At 44.1% G+C, this 23,004-nt stretch overlaps 1 protein-coding gene across 1 annotated transcript in view; it reads right to left on the bottom strand.

The window, feature by feature from the left end:
- Positions 1-23,004, bottom strand: part of USP34 (ubiquitin specific peptidase 34) — a gene marked incomplete in the record, with an annotated part of 5,849,982 nt that overhangs the window by 4,462,088 nt on the left and 1,364,890 nt on the right. Inside the window, 1 exon segment of the mRNA XM_044061224.1 lies at positions 1,212-1,304. Within this exon segment, the coding sequence (XP_043917159.1) occupies positions 1,212-1,304 (93 nt within the window).

Genomic DNA, 23,004 nt, shown 5'->3' with positions numbered 1-23,004 from the left:
AATGGGCCAAGTTACCACGATGATATAGGGGCAGTTTCTGTCATACCTGGCATGTCATTTTTGAAGGAATTCTTGTACAGAAGCTTGAAATTTTAACCAAGAGAAAGTACAGTTTTGTACCTACCATAAATGTAGATGTTCGACTGTTCACAGTTCCTATGCTGCAGGATCACAAGGAAGAGCTGTCTCAAAACAGACCATTCCAAAATGGATAGGACATTGCATACGTTTCTGCTACACGCATCATGGGAAACCGGTACCTGCTAACATTAGGTCCCACTCCACCAGAGCTACAGCTACATCAGCAGCCTTTCTCAGAGGGGTGCCAACCAAGGATATTCTGGAAGCTGCAACTTGGAGTTCAGTGCACACCTTCGTCAAGCACTATCACTTACCTCTATATTCTAAGACTAGAGCTGGTTTTGCCGCTGCAGTTTTGCAGGGCCTACTAGCTTCTTCTAACCCTGTTTAACTCCACCACCCTTCCTTAGCTTTGGGATTCAACCCAAGTGTGATGACTGCAGCAGGGTAACACGATGAACATAGTACAGTTTTGTAGCTATCATAAATGCAGATGTTCAAGTGTTCACCCTGCTGCAGTCCAGGTTACCCTCCCTCCATCCCCTCTAAACTAGCTGGACTTATCTACACCTTCTATCCTATGCAACCTCTGTGGTGTATTTGCTTGTGCCTGAAGGTATTGTTTTATTTTTATATGTACACTTTATATAGAAATATATATATATTGCCTACCTATTGGGGGCACCTGACATCTGGGGCAAGAAAAACTTAAGAAAATGGCATTGGATGCCTCTTATATACCCCTGGCACACAGACATCAGGGAAGAAGCGACAGCAACCGACGCCGGACCAAGACCTTAGAACTCAGGCCGACTGCGGGACCGCCTGACGGCAGGATAACCCAAGTGTGATGACTGCAGCAGGGTAACACGATGAACATCGAACAGCTTCTGCTTCGGGCGCCACGCGGCAAGAAAGACTGAGGAAAATGGCGTCGGCTGATGCTTTTATACCCGAAGACCAACAGAGATGACGTCGGGTGGAGTGCGACATCAGCCGAAGCCGGACCCGGACTTTGGAATCTGGCCGACTGCAGGGCTGCCTGACGACAGGACAACCCACTTGTTATGACTGCAGATGCATCCATGAAGGACATCAAGTAAATGTCAATGGCAATTTGTAACAGTTACCTGTGCAGCTGCCCATATGCAGTCTATGTGCTGGGTGTTCAGTCTTCCTTCAGCAGCAAGGAAATTCAGGATGACTTGACATTGTTTAATTATCTAAAAAAAAAAAAAAAGGGTGATGGAACAGTTTAAGATAACCTGTAAGCTACACAATTTTACTCAAGCTCTGTTACAAAAGCTCAATGATATATGTATTTCCTCTGCATGGAGTGAATGTATCTCACAGCACCAGTCAGCTAACAAAACTAGAGTATATTCTGTGAAAAAGAAGCTTAATAGTGACAGTATAACTCCAGCATAAAATTGTGGAGATCATCCAAGTAAGATTTCTGAAAAATATGTCTTGCCTGTTAAAAACATCAAGTGCTCATAAGCCTAGGAGGCTCTACAATAGTAATTTTTAAACAAAATAAATAACAATAAGTTTTCTAGTGCTATGCTACTTACTAATTCTGTTGATGAATATGCAATTAATGAATTAAAGAGTAAATGGAAGATCTTAACAGGATTTATAAATACAATAAAATAGGCTGAAAACCTGTTAAATTCAGAAAGAGAGGCAAAACATTCCAATGATGTTTTAACAAACCCAAACTTCAGGAATTGTAAAGCATATACCTTCATATTTCAAAACTGCAAAGGTTTTAAGTTACCTGTCAAAAGACTAAGCGATCATTGCAAACAGTAGATGTAACAATGACAATGAATTAGACTGGAAGAAGTGCAGCTGGCAGATCAGATTAGATTCTTGCAGTGTCAAACATTAATGGTAAAGAAAATTCTGAAAGTTGTTTTAAAAAGAAAAAAGTTGAAACATTAAATTTTGGCACACGACTTCGATCATGGCCTTATTTTAACCACATATGTGACGCTTTTTATTTACTGCACAGTGCAATGAATTTTGCTCTAAGATAAAAACACTTGCTATGAAATCTATTTTAACAGAGACCTGCATGTAATTTACCATTTAGTTTCATTAAAATCAACAACACTGCCTGAATACAGAGGAAAATATCTTTACAGCAATTTCAACAATACTGCACAACTATGCACGACAATACTTTACAGCAATGTCAACAATATTGTCTGACTATGACGAACACATTTGTGCTACCGGCTGTTCCCAAAAAAAGACAGCAAACCAACAACGTATACTAAAAGGATCACAGAAGATAGGTTACCTTAGTGAAATGCAAAATGATCAAGGATCTCAACTCACTGATACGGAAATAAAAGAGTACAATGGGTCTTGCACACACCCTACAGCATCAACCTGCAGGCTTAACAATGCAAGAACAGACACCACTGCAGCATTCCCATTGTGAGGTCTTCCCTGGTGAGATCTGACCACAAGTTAGTCTCATTCACAGTTACTATCACACCTGACCCCCCCTAGCACCAACTAAACTACAAAAACTTCTCCAAAGCAGATTATAACCTCTTATGGGATAGTATAAATAGCTTCACTGCACCTCCCCACTCAAATGAAACTGGCAACTATGCACAGTTCTACACAAATGCTTTATACAAACACATGAACTGCACTGACTCGGCGGTACCACATAGGACTAAAACAAGCTCCTCAAGAAAGAGCAGATCTGTCTTATGGACAACTGCCATTAACAGGCTTGACAATAAGAGGAAGAAATTGCTAAGAGTAAGAGGGAACGAGCCCTAAAATGGAAACACTCCCTCCTCAGCTTAAACAAGCAAATAAGATTTCTTGTGAAAGTCTTCCAAAGTTTAACCACAAATCCAAATTATGTTCCTCAACTAAGGACAGCCATAAGGCATTCTTTAGTTACATCCGTACCCTAAAAGGAAAGGTACAGATATGTGATGAACTGGTAGTTAGTGACACCACATATACCAAGCCTGTGGAGATTGCTAACCTGTTGGCTGACAGGTTCTGTGAAAACTTTATTCCACTGTCCATGCCACACCCCCAAGACATCCCTACAACCTGTCCTGTACCTTGCATCTCTAAAGAGCAGGTCATGAATGCCCTCCACTAAGGTCAAAAACACAGCATCCATGGGACCCAATAAAATCCCAGGCTGCGTCCCACATGGGCTCAAACAAGAATTAGCAACACCACTGGGTACTCTTTTCAATCATAGTCTAAGCGCTGGCTTCATCCCAGCGGAATGGAAAAAGGACACATTTATCCCCTGGCACAAAGGTAGTGCTTCCACTGACCCCGGGAACTAGAGACCTATTAGCCTAAATAGCCTTATCTGCAAGGCCATGGAGAGAATCATCACGGACCTTACCAACAAAGACATTGTTAACCTCCAAACACTTGACCTTACTCAATTTGGATTTGTCAAAGGGAGATCATGCCTATTAAACCTGGTGGACTTCTTTGAGACAGTCATCAAGGCCCTCAATGAGAGGAAATCTGTGAATACAGCCTACCTAGACTTAGCCAAGGCTTCTGACACTATCCCCCACTCAGGCATCATTGACAAACTCACCCAGCTAGGTATCAACCCTTATATCATTAGATGGATCACTAACTGGCTCATTGATAGAACACACAGTCAAAATAGGGGAATCCACCTCCAACAGCAAACCTATAACCAGTAGTGTTCCACAGGGATCACTCCAGATACCTCTATTTGGAATCTATTTCTTAGACGTGCAAGCTAAAACTAAAGGTCTGTGGCTGGCACAGTTTGCTAAAGACTGCAAAGAGAGGTCACAACCTCCAAACGATGTCAACATCCTACAAGAGGGTCTTACACAAACAAATGGCTAGTGCCAAAATCATGGCCTTATACTCAATAGAAAAAAAATGTATCATCATCCCTTTCGGTAAGAGTGATGATCCTGCTAACTACCACATAAATAACACCCTAAGCACGCACTCAGTGGTGAGAGACCTGGGTACACAGGTTAACAGCAACCTTGCCTTTGATCACCATGTCTCCACAGTGGTAAGAAGGGCATTCTACACTGCTCATCTCATAAGTAAAGGCATTGCCTGCAGAAAAAAAGTTATAATATCCCTGTACTCTTCCCTCATCAGGCCAATAATTGAGTAAAAGACCCCTTTTGATCTATACCTTTCCAAGCACTTGCAGCAACTGGAGAGACCACAAAAGTGGAAAATTCAAGAATTTCAGTGTCTGTCCTATAAGGATTGTTTGAAATCGCTGTCACTTTATTCTGTTTCGTGCAGACTACACAAAGGCAATCTCTGCCTTGCACAAAAGGCAATCTTTGACCCTGCTTCACTGGAAATGTTGCATATCTGTAGGTCAAATGGTATATGGGTTACTCGCTCTAATGGGCTTAACCTGGTATGTGACATTAATAGAACCTGCTGGAGGGACAGATTTGTCTCCCAGAGGCTACCACCTATCCCCTAAAGGAAAGTGCTCATAATACTACCACCCTCGCTCTGTGGACAAACTAGTTTGCTAGACTCAAAAACGGGATATCAAAATATACTGAAAACACACAAGAACTAGCAAAGCTTATTAACAAAAGAAAACCACAAATTAAGAGAGGGCAGTCATTAGCTGACCTTTGCTCACATCAAGATGCACATTACTACTACAAGAGAACACTTGCTAAAACAATAAAATACAATATGCTCTTCAGTCATGGGTTCAAGGCCCTTTTAGCCTGACATACTTTTTAATACTCCACTCCATTTAATGTGTATATATATATATACATATTTTTATATATATATATATATATATATATATATATATATATATATATATATATATATACATATATATATATATAATAGTCTAAGCATGCTAGGCTTCACTGTCCTTTATTTCTGTTGACACAGAATTCAAAGTGGCAACAACTCTTTCAGAACACCAGTTTGTCATCCTGCTATTTTTATGAAAGTTCTTAACTTCATGTACTCTGCTTTCTCTCCCTTTTAAGCCTAAACAGTCTCTCAAAACTTGTACATTAATCAAATCCCATTGCCTACATCAACAAGTTTCTGACAGAAGTCTTAGTCTGGACAGCCTATCCTAAAACAACATCATCTCCTGATCTTCAGTCATCTTGGTAAACATCCTTTGTATTCCCTCCGTTAATTTTTTAGTTTTAGTTTATGAAAACTATGGACAATTATCACACTCAATTTTTGGTCTTAACAGACTTCTATAAACAGACCACCTATTCAACATTTCTTGAGTTAATAAATTTTCTAACACAACCAATTATCTTTCATTGTTTATTACACTATTCAATGTAATGGCTAAAACTAGTGTGTTGTCCACCCAAATTCCTAGATTCTTGAATAAAATAAAGAAAAGTTGTGTAAAATCTTACCATAATAATAGATGTCCTTCTCTTCCATGTTGCAGTATTCTGTACAGTTGGGTTTTCTCCTCTTGCTACCCGAACGTTCAGCCAGCATACAAAAGTTTGCGTCACTGTATGGTGCGTGGGAAGGCTGATGTGGCTAGCAGAGCACGGGCCATAAAAATGACTTCTGTGCACACCAGACTTCAGAAACGAGTGCCCCGGTTGGAACCAAGAGAAGGTAGTGCAAATCCTGTGCCATCCAAAAAGGGAAATGCCCAATATCAGAAGGGGTAGGTGGCAGGGAAGGAATACTGCAAAATGGAAGAAGGTCATCTATGGTTATAGTAAGATTTTACAAAACTTATCTATGTCCTTCTATTCACACGTTGTAGTATTCTGTACAGTTGGGTGAGTGCCAAAGCTCACAGTGAAGAAGGGGGTGATGGCCTAGGAGTATTCTCCAAGAATCCATGAAAGGATAGCCCTGGCAAATCCAGCCCTACACATGGAAATCTGGTCTCTTTTCTAATGCTTTGTGAAAGTGTGCACAGATGACCAGGAGCCTGCTTCAAGAATAGTGGAAGTGTCCAGATGAAGCCACTGCCCTAGTGGAATGTGCTTTAACACTGCCTCATAAGGGTTTCCCCATGGTGTGTGTAGCAAATGGTAATAGCCCTGGATATGCAGGCTGAAATGGTTTTCTTAGTTACTGCTTTCCCCAGGGCCCTGTAGCAGAAGGAGATAAAGAAGTTATGTACTCACCATAACGCTCGATGTTTGTTGTCTTTGATCTCGCCTTCCTTCTTGTTGGTTGAGTTCGGAGCGGATACTCGGCTCTGACTCGGCCATATTCTAAAGCTCAACAGATTCCACTGGCTCAAGGCTAGACCCTATCCCATCATGCCTAGTGCTAGTTACCCAGATCTCATTTGTGATGATCCATAACACTAGACCACAACATGCAGATATATAAACTATAGGGATATATAAAAAATATATATGTGTATATACATACATATAAATGAAAACCACCAAGCCATAAGTAGAAAACTCTGTCTATCCAACTCATAAGGCAGGAAGGGAGTCAAAGCCTATATAGCCAAAGATGGAGAACTCATATCGATCCTCCAGGAGGGGGACAGAGAGTGGGATGCAAGAAGGAAGGCGAGATCAAGGACAACAAAAGTACAGTTTTGTACCTACCATAAATGTAGATGTTCGAGTGTTCACCCTGCTGCAGTCATCACACTTGGGTTATCCTGCTGTCAGGCAGTCCCGCAGTCGGCCAGAGTTCCAAAGTCTTGGTCCGGAATCAGTTGCTGTCGCTTCTTCCCTGACGTCAGTGCGCCAGGGGTATACAAGAGGCATCCGACGTCATTTTCTTCAGTTTTTCTTGCCCCAGATGTCAGGTGCCCCCTAATAGGTAAGCAATACATATTGCTATATAAAAATGTACATATAAAAATAAAACAATACCTTCAGGCACAAGCAAATACACCACAGAGGTTGTATAGGATAGGAAGGTATAGATAAGTCCAGCTAGTTCGGAGGGGATGGAGGGAGGGTAACCTGGACTGCAGCAGGGTGAACACTCGAACATCTACATTTACGGTAGGTACAAAACTGTACTATGTTCATTGTGTTACCCTGCTGCAGTCATCACACTTGGGTTGAATCCCAAAGCTAAGGATGGGTGGTGGAGATAAACAGGGCTAGAAGAAGCTAGTAGGCCCTGCAAAACTGCAGTGGCAAAACCAGCTCTAGTCTTAAAATACAGAGGTAAGTGATAGTGTTTGGTGAAGGTGTGCACTGAACTCCAAGTTGCAGCTTCCAGAATATTCTTGGTTGGCACCCCCCTGAGAAAGGCTGCTGATGTAGCTGTGGCCCTGGTGGAGTGGGACCTAATGTTAGCAGGTACCGGTTTCCCATGATGCGTGTAGCAGAAACGTATGCAATGTCCTATCCATTTTGAAATGGTCTGTTTTGAGATAGCTTTTCCTTGTGATCCTGCAGCATAGGCTATAAAGAGCTGGTCAGATTTTCTGAAAGCCTTAGTTTTATCAAAGCAGTAACGTAATTGCCTGTGAATGTCCAAAGAGTGCAGGAGTCTTTCTCCTTTGTTCTGGGGATTTGAAAAAAAGGTGGGCAAATGAATGGTTTGGTTTAGGGCCACACTGGATACCACCTTTGGCATAAAGGAAGGGTTAGTTCGTAGAGAGACTCTGTCTTGATGAAAAATGAGGAAAGGCTCCACTGCCATTAGTGCCTGTAGCTCAGACTCTTCTAGCTGAAGTTATTGCTAATAGCAGGGCAGTTTTCCATGAAAGAAATTTTAAATCAGCTGAAAAAGCTGGTTCAAAGGGCGGCAGTGTAAGCTTTTCCAGAACAAAGTTGAGATCCCAAGTAGGTGTTGGTGCTCTCCTGGGCGGTCTTATGTTCTTAGCCCCTCTGAGGTACTGTCTTAGGAGTGGATGTGAAAATAAAGGAGGATCCGTGTTGTAATGAGCTGAAATTGCTGAGGCGTGGATCTTAATAGATGAAAAGGAAAGTCCTTTGTGCAACATCTCAGTTAAATATTGTAGAATCTGAGGAATGTTTGGATCAAGGGGATTTTGGCCTTTAGCCTGGTTCCAGGCGCAAAATCTTTTCCATTTGTCTGAATAGGTTTTCCTGGTGCTGGGCCTCCTGGCATCCAGAATGACATCCATAACAGCTTTGGATAGAGGTGTTGGCTGGTCGTTTAGGTAATTTGCCATGCAGCCAGGTTTAAAGTCTTGAGCTGGCTGTGTAGAATCTGATTGTCTCGCTGGGTGAGGAATCTGTGGTAAAATCCATGGTGGGCCATGGGCCATGTTCCTTAGAATTGGATACCAGTGCTGGCGTGGCCAGTCTGGTGCAATGAGTATCATTTGTGGCCTCTCTAATCTGACTTTCAGCAGTACCTTTGCTAGAAGAGGCAGTGGAGGAAAGGCATACACTGTTAATGTTTTCCAACTGAATGAGAGGGCGTCCACTTTCCAAGCTTGTGGGTGGAATGTCCTTGTGCAAAATTTTTGAAGTTGGTAGTTTTGGGGGTTGGCGAACAGATCTATGTCTGGGCGTCCCCATTTTTGAGTTATCATCGCAAATACTTGTGGATCTAGTTTCCACTCGTGGGGATCCATGATGTTTCTGCTTAGGGCGTCTGCCAATGTGTTTTTCTTTCCTGGCAGGAATTGTGCTTGTAGTTGAACTTGGTAAGACAGTGCTGTGTTCCACAAGGTCATTGCTTGCCTGCATAGAGGGTAGGAATGTGTGCCCCCTTGCTTATGTACCACATTACTGTGGTATTGTCCATCTTTATTATTAGTTGTCCTGGGTGTGAGGGGTCCATGAAAGCTGTTAGGGCATTCTGTACTGCTAGCATTTCTTTTTGACTGATATGCAGATGCCTTTGATCTGTAGTCCATTTGCCCTGAATGCACTGTCCTGCCGTTTGTGCTCCCCAGGCATTGTCCGATGCATCTGTTGTTATAGTTTGCCTGGCTGTAAGGTGAAAGGCTGACCCTTGTTGAGGTGACATGCCTGTGCCCACCATAGAAACTCCTGTTGAAGGCAGGGAATGAGTGGTATCATTGTTTCCAACCTGTGGCTATGCTGAGTCCATAAGCTTTTCAGGTACTATTGTAATTTCCTCATATGCAGTTTTGCAAATTGTATTAGTAGTATGCAAGATGCCATGAATCCCAAGGCCTGCAGAATTTTTCTTGCAGGGAGCTGGGTCTTTGTTGGCATTATTTTGAAGTATTGAGTCAGCTGTTGTTGCTTGTCTGGTGTGAGATAAGCCATCTGGGCCGTTGTATTCAAGCTGGCACCCACGAATATTATGTTATGTGAGGGCACTAGTTTTGATTTCTTTTAGTTTACTGTGTACCCTAGGCAACTTAGAAGGTGTTTGACAAATGCTAGATGCTTTAAAAGAATGTCCTTGCTTTCTGCTTGAATAAGGCAGTCATCCAGGTATGGGTGTATTTGAATTCCTCTTTGTCTGCAGTATGCAATTACTGGTGCCAGGCATTTTGTGAAGACCCTGGGCGCAGTAGATAAGCCAAAGGGCAGTGCAGAGAATTGATAATGGGTTATACCTGCAATGAAGCGGAGGTATCTTCTGCAATTTTGTCTGATAGGGACATGCAGGTATGCCTCCTTGAGGTCCAACGTTACTAGCCAAGCATTCTTGCCCAGCATGGGAAGAAGCTGCTGTAGTGTTAGCCTCTTGAATTTTGGTACTTGCAGATAGGTGTTCAGAACTGAAATATCCAGAATGGGTCTTAATGCTTTGTCTTTTCTGGGGAGTAGAAAGAGTCTTGAGTAAAATCCTTGTCCTTGCTCCTGTGTAGGTACCTGATGAATGGCTCTCATGGCCATGAGAGCTGTAATTTCTTTTTGTGCCTCTGCCCATTGATTTGGTGGCAGGTTTGGCATTCCTTTTATCCTTGGCCAGGTATGAAAGTGGAATCTGTATACTTGTGAGACAATGTTTAGGACCCATTTGTCTTTTGTGATGATGCGCCAGTTGTCTGCAAAAAGTGCTAATTTTCCTCCCAAGGGAGCTGCCAAGAGAGATTTGCTTGGTAGTTTGAGGGTTGAGTCATTGTGTTTGTCTTCAGCTAGCTTGGGGCCCGTCTTCTCCTCCTTTCTGGGTAGCAGTACCCCATTGGCAAGGTTTGTAAGGGCCTTGTGACTGACCTCTGCCCCTTGGGCGTCTGTATTTGCCCCTCTGTGATCTGTCAGAAGCTGGAAAGGAACCAGTTTTTTGTCGGCCAATTTCTGCTGAAACAAAGGGTTTGTACCTGTAAAAAAAATCCTTGACCATCTGCATAGACATTGCCTTATCCTCCATTTTCTTTAAAACCTCTTCTGCTTTGACACCAAATAATACATCCTGCTGTAAAGGTGCATCCAATATTTTTGCTTTAACATGATCAGGTAGGGTTTGTTCTTTTAACCAAGCATGTCTACGTATGACACACCCAGTAATAGCTGCTCTACAGGAAGCTTCCAATTAATCAAATCCACATTGTAAAGTATATTTGCCCACCTGTTCAGCTGCATGCAATAGATCCTGCATTTCCTTGAATACAGACTGTTCAGAATGTGCGCTCATTTTTTGTTTTAATCGCGACATTAGGAATTGCTGATATTTCAGCATGTGAAATTGACAATTTAATGCTCTCATAGCCAGAGTAGCTGAGGTGTATATCTTCTTTCCCCATCTGTCTAGGGCTCTGGAATCCCTTTCAGACGGTACAGGATTTTTAGCCACAGAAGCTTTAGCCCCTTTGGGACCCTGGGAAATTGTTTCTGGTTCAGCCACAGGGCTTTTATAAAGGAATTTGTGCGAGTCAGGTACTCTGTAGTATCTGTCTGGTTTGGCTGGAGCAGGAGGTAGAGTCTGGATTTAGACTAGACTCCAAGTAAACATCATCCACAATGTCTAAAACTGGAGAGATAGCAAGTGGTCTGTGCTGGGGTAGTAAAAGGAACTCTCGGAGCCTTTTCTTAGAATCAGAGTAGTCCTGGCCTTCCCAGTGGAAATGTTCCCTCATGGTATGTAAAGTTTCCCCAAAGGAGTAGTCTTCAGGGGGAGATGCTGAGGGAATAGAGTCTTCAGCATCAGAGTCTTCATAAGGTGGAAAAGCGTTATCCTGTTCCTCAGAAGAATCTGAGGAAATTGAAACCTGGTCAGAGGAAGCATAATCCTCCTCTTGTCTTGGTCTTTTATCTGGAGGGGGATGGGAACCCCTGATTAGGGTAATCAAATCTTCAGCCATCTTAAGCATCTGTTTCTTAGGCATGGGGCCTTGAACTGCAGACTGATGTACGGTCTTCTTTGGTTTTAATGGAGTTTTCAGCTTAGCATAAGATTTAATGGTGAGTGTAGTCGGTCTGAAGACACCTTCTGCAACTGAAGGCGTTTCTACTGCTTCGGGATCTCCTTCTGCTACGGTGTCAGAAGGGCCTAATGAAGATGGCTGCGACGGCCTAGTACTCTCCGCTTGAGAATCTGCAGCTGTCTGGGGTTCCAATTCTGCGGTCGTCAGGGGCTGCGTAGGCGCCTCACTGAAAACTGGAGAACCGGCGACAGGCCCAGCAGAGGCCTCGGAGTCTGGCTTGGTCCTAGGCTGCCTGTCCTTATCCTCGCGTTTTTTATGCATGTCGGTTGTCGGCTGGTCCGACAGCATGATATAATTAAGTTTCCTACCAAAGTAATGTCATGCGAAGTCAAAATGGCGTTTGATAGTTTGTTTATTAAACCTAGCACAAAACCGACAACCTGTGACGTCGTGGTCTGGGCCTAGGCAAGGAATACAATAAGAATGGAAGTCTTTATGAGGTATTTGCTTACCACAAGAAATGCAATTGTTAACTTTTCCTGACATCGGACTGAGGCAAGAAAAGGTTCCCCAACGGGGTACTTAGCTTTATTGAAGACTTCGGACTGAAATTTGATTCGAAAATCTGAGGTGTCGGCCGACCGGCACAGGAGAACTGCTTTTGCTTCGGGCACCGCGCGGCAAGAAAGACTGAAGAAAATGGCGCCGGATGCCTCTTATATACCCCTGGCGCACTGACGTCAGGGAAGAAGCAACAGCAACCGATGCCGGACCAAGACTTTGGAACTCTGGCCGACTGCGGGACCGCCTGACGGCAGGATAACCCAAGTGTGATGACTGCAGCAGGGTAACACGATGAACATCTTGGAAAGTTATGGTAAGTACATAACTTCTTTATGTTATGTTGTCCCTATCGCACCTTCCTTCTTGTTGGTTGGGACCGCTTCCCCAGCACCACCTTCTTGGGTGGCTCAATGGAATACACTCTTTAGGACCGTGGAACCAAAGGATGCCCTGTTCCGGGAGACCACATCTACTTTGTAATGAGTGATGAAGGCATGGGGATTAATCCACGTAGCTGCTGCACAAATGGAGTCTAAAGGCAATCTGGACTGAAAGGCAGTAGAGTTAGACCAGGCCCTGGTTGAGTGTCCTCAAATTTTTCCTGGCAGTTGTTTGTTCTAAGAGTTATAGACATAAGTAATGGTGTCTGAAATCCATTTTGATAAAGTTACTTTTGAGACTGAAGTTCCCTTTTTATTTTCTGCAAAGGATACAACCAATTGGTCAGATTGTCTGAATTCCAGTGTCCTGGGCAAACAAAAACATAATTGTCTATGAACATCCAGTTGGTGGAGTTTATACTCTGCCTTGTTGCCATGGTTCAGAAAGAACACGGGTAGTTCTATAGATAGATTCAGACTGAACTCTCAGCAAACTTTTGGTAGAAGAGAGAGGATGGTTCTGAGAGAAACCCTATCGTTGTGAAAAATTAAATAAGGGGGACGAATGGAAAGAGCTTGTAATTCTGATACCCTCCCTAGCTGAGGTAATGGCGATCAAGAAAATAATTTTCCAAGTCAAAAATTTTGGAGAACAACAAATAGCCGGTTCGAACGGAGGAAGAATCAAGACAGCTAGGACTAAATTTAGATCCCAAGGAGGAAGTGGTTCTCTTACTGGGGGTCTCAAAAGGATAGTACCCCTCAGAAAAGCTTTGCATAGCCTGTGGGACATAACGTTGGAACCCATTTCTCCCACATGAAAGTTGGAAATAGAAGCCTACTGAACTCTGATAGTTGCTGCTACTGTTCCCTTGGTTAAAAGTTTCAGTGAGGAATTCTGGGATCTTTGAAATAGGTAAAGTAAAAGGATCGATATTATTTTTGTCTGCCCAACAAGAGAGCCGTTTCCATTTGCTAGTATACAGTTTTCTCATAGAGGATTTGTGAGACGAAATTAGAATATGTTGTACTGGAGATGTCAAGAAGCCTGGCTAAGCTGGGAAGTGGAGAAACCAAGCTGTCAGCTTGAGGGTCTGTAAGGAAGGATGGAGTGTGCCCGACTGATGCATCAGCAGATTGGAAACTGGGTCCAGAATCCAAGACACCTCCAGAAGATGGGGCCATAGAAACGGGAACCAGATTTGACAAAGCCAGTAGGGGGCAATGGGAATTAGCTTGCAACCCACCAATTTTCCTGTCTGAAGAACCTTGGAAATCAGAGGGAATGGGGAAAGGCATACAGAAGTCCCGAGGGCCAATCGTGAACAAGTGCATCCCTGGGTGATTGTCCTGGTGGGGGGACTAGGGAGAAATAGCTGCTGCATTTGGCATTGATGGATGTGGCAAAAAGATCGGAGCAAGGCTGGCCCCACTTGCAAAAAATATGATTCGCAATATCCTGTTTCAGGGACCACTCATGAGGCATACATATAGCCCTGCTTAGCTTGTCTGCTATCTTGTTGGATTTCCCCGGGACGTGCATCGCAATCGGAAACCATTGGGAAGACATCGCCCATTGCCATACTCTTAGGGCCTCTCAACAAAAGGGGAAGGATCTGGTTCCACCTTGCTTGTTGATGTACCATACACTGACATGCTGTCCGTCTTAATTGCAATCGTCCTCGTGGGGAGAGAGCTGTGAAGTGCTTGCAATGCCAGGAGCACTGCTCTCATCTCAAGGAAGTTTATGTGCAAGTGTGGTACTCGTGTTGTTGCCAAGTCCCCCCAAACCTGGGAAGCGTCCGTGGTCACTGTGACCACTGGTTGGGGGAGGACAAAAGTACAATTGTGCACACTTACCATAAATGTAGACGTTCAAGTGTATTCACGGTTGCAGTCATTACATTTGGGTAATCTGCTGGCAGGTTGCCCTCAGTCGGCCTGATTAACAAAGTCTTGAGTCCTGCGTCGGTTGCTGTCCCTTCTTCCATGACGTCAGGTCATCAGGGGTATAAAACATGCAGCTGACGCCATTACATCAGTTTTTCTTGCCCCAAGTGTCAGTTGCCCCCCAAATGGGGAGCAAATAAAATTAAAAACACAAAATTATATCTCCAAACAAAAGCAAATACACCAAAGAGGCTTTTTAAGCATAGTAAAAGAAAGTAGAGGTATAGTCAGAGAAAAACAGGGGGCTGGAGGGAGGGTAACCAGGACTGCAACAGTGAATACACTCGAACATCTACATTTATGGTAAGTGTACACAGCTGTACTCTGTTCTTCATGTTTCACTGTTGCAGGCATTACATTTGGGTAGATTCACAGAGATATGGTTGGGAGGAGGAAGTTATACAGCATTAGGACCAGCTATAAGGCCCTACAAGACAGCAGTGGCAAATCCAGCTCTGGATTTAAAGAAAATTGGTAAATGATAATGCTTGGTGAAAGTATGTACAGAACTCCAGGTAGCAGCTTCTAGAATATCCTTGGTAGGAACACCTCTGAGAAAGGCTGCAGAAGTAGATGCAGCCCTGGTGGAATCAGATCTGATCCCCTGGAGGATAGGTTTTCCATGGTGCTTATAGCAGAAATTAATGCAATGGCTTATCCGTTTAGAAATGGTTTGTTTTGAAATAGCCTTCCCCTCTGCCCCAGCAGCAAATGCTACTAGCAATTGTTCAGATTTTCCTCGAAATTTAGTTCTGTCCAAGTAGAATCTAAGTTGTCTTTGCACGTCCAAGAAATGCAGAATCCGTTCCCCTTTGTTATGTGGAATGGGATAGAAGGTTGGCAAATGAATGGACTGATTAAGAGCCACACCGGAAACCACCTTGGGCATGAAGGATGGATTGGTCCTCAGAGATACCCTGTCCGCATGAAAGATGATGAAGGGCCTGTAATTCAGACATCCTTCTAGCTGAAGTGATTGCTAAAAAGAAGGCTGCTTTCCAAGAAAGAAATTTTAAGTCGGCAGTAGTAGCTGGCTCGAAAGGAGGTAGAGTGAGTTTCACCAAAACAAAGTTAAGGTCCCAGAGGCAGGGGTAGGAGCTCTCCTGGGTGGACTCAAGTTCTTTGCCCCTCTGAGATACTGCTTGAGCAGGGGATGAGAAAAGAGGGGTGGTTCTGTGTTATAGTGAGCTGAAGCGTGGATTTTAATAGAGGAAAAAGACAGGCCCTTGTGAAGCATCTCAGTTAAGTATTGCAAAATCTGAGGTAAATTGGGCGCTGATGTGCTCATCCCTAAAGATTGGTTCCAGGCACAGAATCTTTTCCATTTGTCAGCATAAGATTTTCTAGTACTAGGTCATCTCGCCTCCAAGATGACATCCATCACAGGTTTGCTGAGGGATGCTAAGGATGAATTTAAGCGATTAGCCAAGCTGCAAGGTTCAATGTTGGAAGCGTATGGTGCAGAATTTGGTACTCCTGTTGAGACCGCAAACAATGTGTCTGAGGCAGGTGCCATGAAGATATTTGTGACAGTGCGCAGGAGCGGGTACCAGGGTTGACATGGCCAGTCTAGAGCAATCAATATCATTCTTGGTTTGTCCTGTTTGACTTTAACCAGAACTTTGCAGAGTAGAGGCAGAGGGGGAAAGGCGTAGACTGATAGGTTTTTCCAGCTGAAGGACAGAGCATCCACTTTCCAAGCTTTTTTATGGGGAGTCTTTGTGTAAAATTTGTCCAATTGGTAGTTGTGGGGGGAGGCAAATAGATCTATTTCTGGGCTCCCCAATTTGCTTTTCAACATGTTGAAAATCCATGGTTCCAGTTTCCACTGATGTGGGTCCATGGGAATTCTGCTTAGTCCGTCTGCCAGTGTATTTAATTTTCCTGGCAGGAATTGAGCTTGTAGGTGCACTTGGTAGCTCAAGGCCGTGTTTCACAATGCCATGGCTAGTCTGCAGAGGGGTAGGAACATGTACCCCCCTGCTTGTTTATATAACACATAACCGTAGTGTTGTCCGTCTTTCAGATTAGTTGTCATGGAAGAATGTAGTCCTTGAAGGCTGTCAGAGCATTCTGTACAGCTAACATTTCTTTTTGATTGATGTGTAGATGCATTTGATTTGGGTTCCATTTGCCCTAAATGCACTTCCCTGCCAGGTGAGCCCCCATGCATAGACTGATGCATCTGTAGTTAGGATATGGGTGGCAAGGGGTAGTGTGAATGGCAGTCCCTTGTTTTGGTGGCAGGCCTCTGCCCACCACAAGAACTCCAGGCGCAGGCAAGGTATGATAGGAATAATTTTACCAGGCTGTGACAATGTTGACTCCATAGACTTTTTAAGTACAGTACAGTTTTGTACCTACCATAAATGTAGATGTTTGAGTGCTAATACAGCTGCAGTAATCACAGATGGGTTTTCTGCCGTCAGGCGGGTCCTCGGTCGGCCGAATTCCAAAGTCTAGGTCCGGCGTCGGTTGTTGTCTCTCTCTTTCCTGACGTCAGTGCGACATGGGTATATAAGACACAGCCGACGCCATTTTCGTCAGTCTTTCTTGCCCCAGATGTCAGGTGCCCCCAGAAGGAAGGCAATACATAAATTATATATATAATCATGCAATGCAATATAATCAAAAATCAGTAGTTGCAAGCAAATACACCATAGAAGGATAACCCAATCAGGATGTATGAGGAGGTGTTAGCCACTAGACCTTTACCAAGAGGGGAAGGAGGGAGGGAAACCTGTACTGCAGCTGTATTAGCACTCGAACATCTACATTTATGGTAGGTACAAAACTGTACTATGTTCATCGTGCATACAGCTGCAGTAATCACAGATGGGTAGAATCCCAAAGCTACGCACAGGGTGGTAGGCACTAGGTGGAACTGGGAGGAGCCAGAATGCCCTGCAACACAGCAGTGGCAAAACCTGCTCTAGTTTTGGAGTATAAAGGCACGTGGTAGTGTTTTGTGAAGGTATGCACATAACTCCAAGTGGCTGCCTCCAAAATATCTTTGGTAGGGACTCCTCTGAGGAAGGCTGTTGAGGTAGCTGTGGACCTTGTGGAGTGGGATCTGATGCCTGTAGGAACCGATTTGCCATGATAGGAGTAACAAAACCGTATGCAGTGGCCTATCCATTTTGAAATTGTCTGTTTGGAAATTGGCTTCCCTTGAGCTCCTACAGCATAGGACACAAAAAGTTGTTCTGATTTCCTGAAAGGCTTTATTCTGTCCAAATAGTAACGTAGCTGTCTATGGATGTCTAAGGAATGTAGCACCCTTTCCCCTTTGTTTTGAGGACTGGGGTAAAAGGTAGGTAAGTATATGGCCTGATTTAAAGCTATCCTGGATACCACCTTAGGCATAAATGATGGGTTGGTTCGTAGGGAAACCCTGTCCTGATGGAAGATGAGAAAGGGCTGCACAGCCATGAGGGCTTGTAGTTCCGAAACCCTACGAGCTGAGGTAATGGCCAGAAGGAAAGCTGTTTTCCAGGACAAATATTGCAAATCTGTTGAGGCAGCTGGTTCAAAGGGAGGCAATGTTAATTTTTCTAGAATGTAATTAAGATCCCAGGCTGGTATTGGTTGTTTCCTTGGAGGTCTTATATTCTTAGCCCCTCTGAGGAACTGTCTTAAAAGTGGGTGAGAGAATAAGGGTGGATCAGTGTTGTATTCTGCAGAAATGGCTGAATCATGAATTTTGATGGAGGAAAATGAAAGTCCACTGTTCAACAGCTCAGCTAGGTACTGTAATATCTGAGGCAAATTCAGTTTTCTAGGAAACTGGCCTTTTTTCTCATTCCAAGCGCAAAACCGTTTCCATTTTGCGGAGTAAGCCTTTCTAGTAGATGGCCTTCTGGCCTCCAAAATGACATCCTGCACCTCTTTGGAGAGTAGGGTCTGTTGTGGTGTTAAGGAATTTTCCATGCAGCCAGATTGAGTGTTTTCAGCTGACTTTGAAGAGTTTTGTAGCTGTGCTGAGTGAGTAGAAGAGGCATTAGAGGTAGGGTCTAGGGAGGAGTATGTGTTAGGCTCCTCAGGAGTGGGTACCAGTGTTGTCTTGGCCAGTCTGGAGCAATCAGTATCATCTTTGGTCTGTCTGCTCTTGCTTTCAAGAGCACCTTGGGCAGAAGAGGCAAAGGTGGGAAAGCGTAAACTGTCCATGCTGCCCAACTGAAAGAAAGGGCGTCCACTCTCCAGGCCTTTGGATGAAAGGTCCTTGAACAGAACTTTTTCAATTGATGATTCCTGTGGGAGGCGAAGAGATCTATGTCTGGCCTTCCCCACGCTTGGATTATCTTCGTAAACACTTAAGGATGCAACTTCCATTCGTGTGGGTCTGTCATATTTCTGCTTAGATTGTCTGCCAGCGTGTTTTCCAATCCTGGCAAGTACCGTGCTTGAAGTTCGATTTGCCATTCCAGAGCCAAGTTCCAAAGTGACATGGCTAGCCTGCACAGGGGGTATGAATGTGTTCCTCCTTGTTTGTTTATGTACCACATTACTGTGGTGTTGTCTGTTCTTATCAATAATTCTTTTTGATTGATGTGAAGGTGCTTTTCCTTTTGGGACCATTTGCCCTGAATGCACCTGTCTGTCATGTGCGCCCCCCAGGTGTAGTCTGAGGCGTCTGTTGTGATGACTTGATTTGCTTGAGGCTTGCAGAATGGAAGACCTGTGTTTGATTGGCATGCTTGGGCCCACCATAGAAATTCCTTTTGCAAACATGGGATTATTGGTATTGTTTCCAAACTGTGGCTGTGTTGAGACCATAGGTTTTTTTAGGTACCATTGAAGTTTTCTCATATGCAACTTTGCACATGGGATTAAAAGAATGCAAGATGCCATGAAGCCCAGAGCCTGCAGGATTTTCCACGCAGTGAGCCTGGTACAATTTGCTAGTATTTTGAAGTACTCAGTTAGTTGCCCCTGTTTTTCTGGCGTAAGATAGGCCATCTGGGTTTTTGTGTCCAAGTTGGCACCCAGGAAAGTTATTTTCTGAGTTGCTGTTAGCCTGGATTTCTCTTTGTTGACTGTGTATCCCAGAGAATTCAATAACCGTGTTACATACGCCAGATGTTCCAGAAGTATGTGCTTGCTGTCCGCTTGGATCAGGCAATCGTCCAAATAAGGGTAAATCTGTATCCCTTGAAGTCTGCAGTAGGCAATTACTGATGCCAGGCATTTCGTGAATACTCTGGGCGCAGTAGATAAGCCAAAGGGCAATGCAGAGAATTGATAGTGGATTGAACCTGCAAGAAATCTGAGGTATCTTCTGCAGCTTTGTCTGATTGGGACATGCAGTTATGCCTCCTTGAGGTCCAATGTTACCAGCCAAAACTCCTTGCCCAGCATGGGAAGAAGCTGCTGTAATGTGAGCATCTTGAATTTTGGTACGAGTAGAAATGTGTTTAGGATGGATAAGTCCAAAATGGGTCTCCAGTCGGTTCCTTTCCTTGGTACCAGAAATAGTCTGGAATAAAAACCTTGACCTTGTTCGTGAGTAGGTACCTCTTGAATAGCTTTCATGTCTATGAGCTTTGAAATTTGTATTTGAGCCTCTGCCCTTTGATTGTGTGGCAGGTTCGGCATGCCTCTCATTTTTCGAAGAGTGTGAAAATGAAATCTGTAGCCTCTGTTTATAATGTCCAGGATCCATTTGTCTGTTGTGATAATATGCCAATTTCTTGCAAATAATACCAGCTTTCCTCCCAAGGGTGCTGCCCGCTGAGACTTGCTTGGCATGAAAAGGGGGAAGTCATTGGGTTTGTTTCCTGTATTGTTGTGCACTGTCTTCGCCACCTCTTGGTGCTGGAGTTTGCCATTGTCTGCTTCTATATGATCCTTGAGATTGTCCTCTGCCCCTTGTGCACCTGTATCTACCTCTTTGGGGCTTGTCCGTGGCTGGAAAGGACCAATTTTTTGAAGGCCAATTTCTGCTAAAACGTGGTGGTTGAACCTGTAGAAAAGCTTTGACAGTTTGCATAGATTTAGCTTTTTCTTCCATTTTCCGTAGTATCTCCTCAGCATTAGTACCAAATAGTACATCCTTTTGTAAAGGAGCATCTAGTAGTTTAGCTTTAACATGATCAGGCAAGGTTTGTTCCCTAAGCCAGGCATGTCTACGAATGACTGATCCTGTCACAGCAGCTCTACTTGAGGCCTCTAGGGCATCATAGCCACATTGTAAGGTGTGTTTACCCACTTGTTCTGCACTATGCATCATATCCTGCAACTCCTTCAAATCTGGTTGTTCAGGTTGAGACATTTTATTTCTTAATTGTGATAACAGAAACTGCTGATATTTAAGCATATGGAACTGACAATTTAAGGCCCTCATGGCTAAGGTGGCCGAGGTATATACCTTCTTTCCCCACCTTTCTAAGGATCTAGACTCTCTTTCGGAAGGTAGTGGATTCTTAGTAGTAGAGGCCTTCATTCCCTTGGGGCCCTGAGAGATGGTTTCAGGGTCAGCATTATGGCTTTTGTAAAGAAATTGGTGAGAGTTAGGAACTCTGTAGTACCTATCAGGCTTGACTGGGGCAGGAGGCAGGGAATCCGGATTAAGGCAAGCCTCCGAGTAAACATCATCAAGTATGTCCAAGACAGGAGGTATCGCCAGAGGTCTGTGCTGAGGTAACAAAAGAAATTCCCTAAGTCTTTTCTTGGAATCAGAAAAGTCTTGGCCTTCCCAATGGAAGTGTTCCCTCAAGGTGTGCAAGGTTTCCCCAAAAGAAAAATCCTCTGGGGGAGATGCAGAAGGAATGGACTGCTCTGCATCAGAATCTTCAAAAGGGGAGTACGAGTGTTCCTCTTCATCAGAATGTTCTGTAAAAATGGAGCCCTGGTCAGAAGAAGGAGAATCTTCCTCCACTCTGGGTCTCTTGTCTGGAGGGGGTTGGGAACCCCTGATAAGAGTAATTAAATCCTCAGCCATTTTTAGCATCTGCTTTTTAGGCATGGGGCCTGGAGATGGGCCCTGTGCAACAGGCCTCTTGGGATGCATGGCTGATTTGGACTTAAAGGGCCTTTATGGAAAAGGAAGATGAGGGTCTAAAGACACCATGGGTGCAAGCGGACCTGTCCACATTAGGAGGCTCAACACTCACAGTGGCTTCGGTGGTTGTAGTCTGGGTATGGGCCGAGGTACCTGCGGTCTCGGTTACAGAAGACACCGCCAAAGAAGTGTCGTCGGTAGTCAGGGGCTGCGTAGGCATCTCGCTGAGAACCGGACCACGTGGAGCCGGTTTTGGCATGGTTTCGGTGGAGACTGTGGACCTCGCGTGTCGGTCTTTGTCCTTGCGTTTTTTGGACAAAACGGTAGTCGGAGTCTCCGACGACATTTTATAATCAAAGGCTTTACCAAAATAGTGCTGGGCGAACTCCGCCCGACGCTTAATAGTGCGTTTATTGAAAGTAGCGCAAAAGCAACAGCCCGAGACGTCGTGGTCTGGGCCTAAACAAGGTATGCAGAGGGAATGGAAATCCTTATGCGGTATTTGCTTCCCACAAGAAATACAATTGTTAACTTTGTCTGACATCGGTCTGAGGCAAGAAACGTTTCCCCAACGGGGTACTTAGCTTTAAAGAAGACTTCGGTTTCCAATTTTTCGTAATTTCAGGAGCTGGCCGACCGGCACTTGCGAACTGCTTCTACTTCGGGCACCGCGCGGCAAAAAAGACTGAAGAAAATGGCGTCGGCTGTGTCTTATATACCCCTGTCGCACTGACGTCAGGAAAGAGAGCGACAACAACCGACGCCGGACCTAGACTTTGGAATTCGGCCGACCGAGGACCCGCCTGACGGCAGAAAACCCATCTGTGATTGCTGCAGCTGTATGCACGATGAACATCACTGTAGTTTCCTCATATGCAGTCTTGCATACGGAATTAGAAGAATGCAGGAGGCCATGAACCCCAAGGATTCTAGTATTTGTCTTACAGATAAGCAGGGTTTTTGTAGCCACTTGTTTGAAGTAAGTTACCAAATGAATTTGCTTCTCTGGCATGAGGAAAGCCATCTGGGCAGTTGAATTCAAGCTTGCACCCAGGAATGTAATCTGTTGAGAGGGTACCAGTTGTGATTTCTTGTCGTTTATGGTGTACCCCAGACAAGTTAGAACCTTTTTTTTTTACAAACGCCAGATGATTTAGAAGAATGCCCTTGTTTTCTACCTGAATTTGACAATCGTCCATGTATGGATAAAGCTGAATATTTCTTTGCCTGCAAAATGCAGTTATTGGAGCCAGGCACTTTGTAAATACCCTGGGTGCAGTAGAGAAGCCAAAGGGCAGTGCAGAGAACTGATAATGCAAGTAGCCTGCTTTGAAGCGTAGGTATCTAATGCAAGATTCCCTGACTGGAATGTGCAGGTATGCTTCTTTTAAATCTAGAGTTGCCAACCAGGCATCTTTGCCTAGAATAGGAAGTAACTGGTGAAGAGTCAGCATCTTGAACTTTGGAATGTCCAGAAAGGTGTTTAGAGTAGACAGGTCCAGAATTGGACGCCATGATTTGTCTTTTCTGGGTACCAGGAAAAGCCTGGAATAGAAACCTTTTCCTGGTCTGGTACCGGTTGGATTGCCCCCATGTTTAAGAGGGAAAGTACTTGTTTTTGAGCCTCTGCTCACTGATTTGGGGACAGGTCTGGCCACCCGTTTGGTGTTGGCAACATGTGGAAATGAAATCTGTATCCCTGGGACACTATATTTAAAACCCATTTATCCTGGGTTATGAGA

Source organism: Protopterus annectens, chromosome 1.part0 (genome assembly GCF_019279795.1).
Source record: "Protopterus annectens isolate FY-2018-M chromosome 1.part0, PAN1.0, whole genome shotgun sequence".
NCBI lineage: Eukaryota > Metazoa > Chordata > Ceratodontiformes > Protopteridae > Protopterus > Protopterus annectens.
Note: the sequence above shows the minus strand (reverse complement) of the source record. Positions and strands in the feature narration are given on the sequence as shown.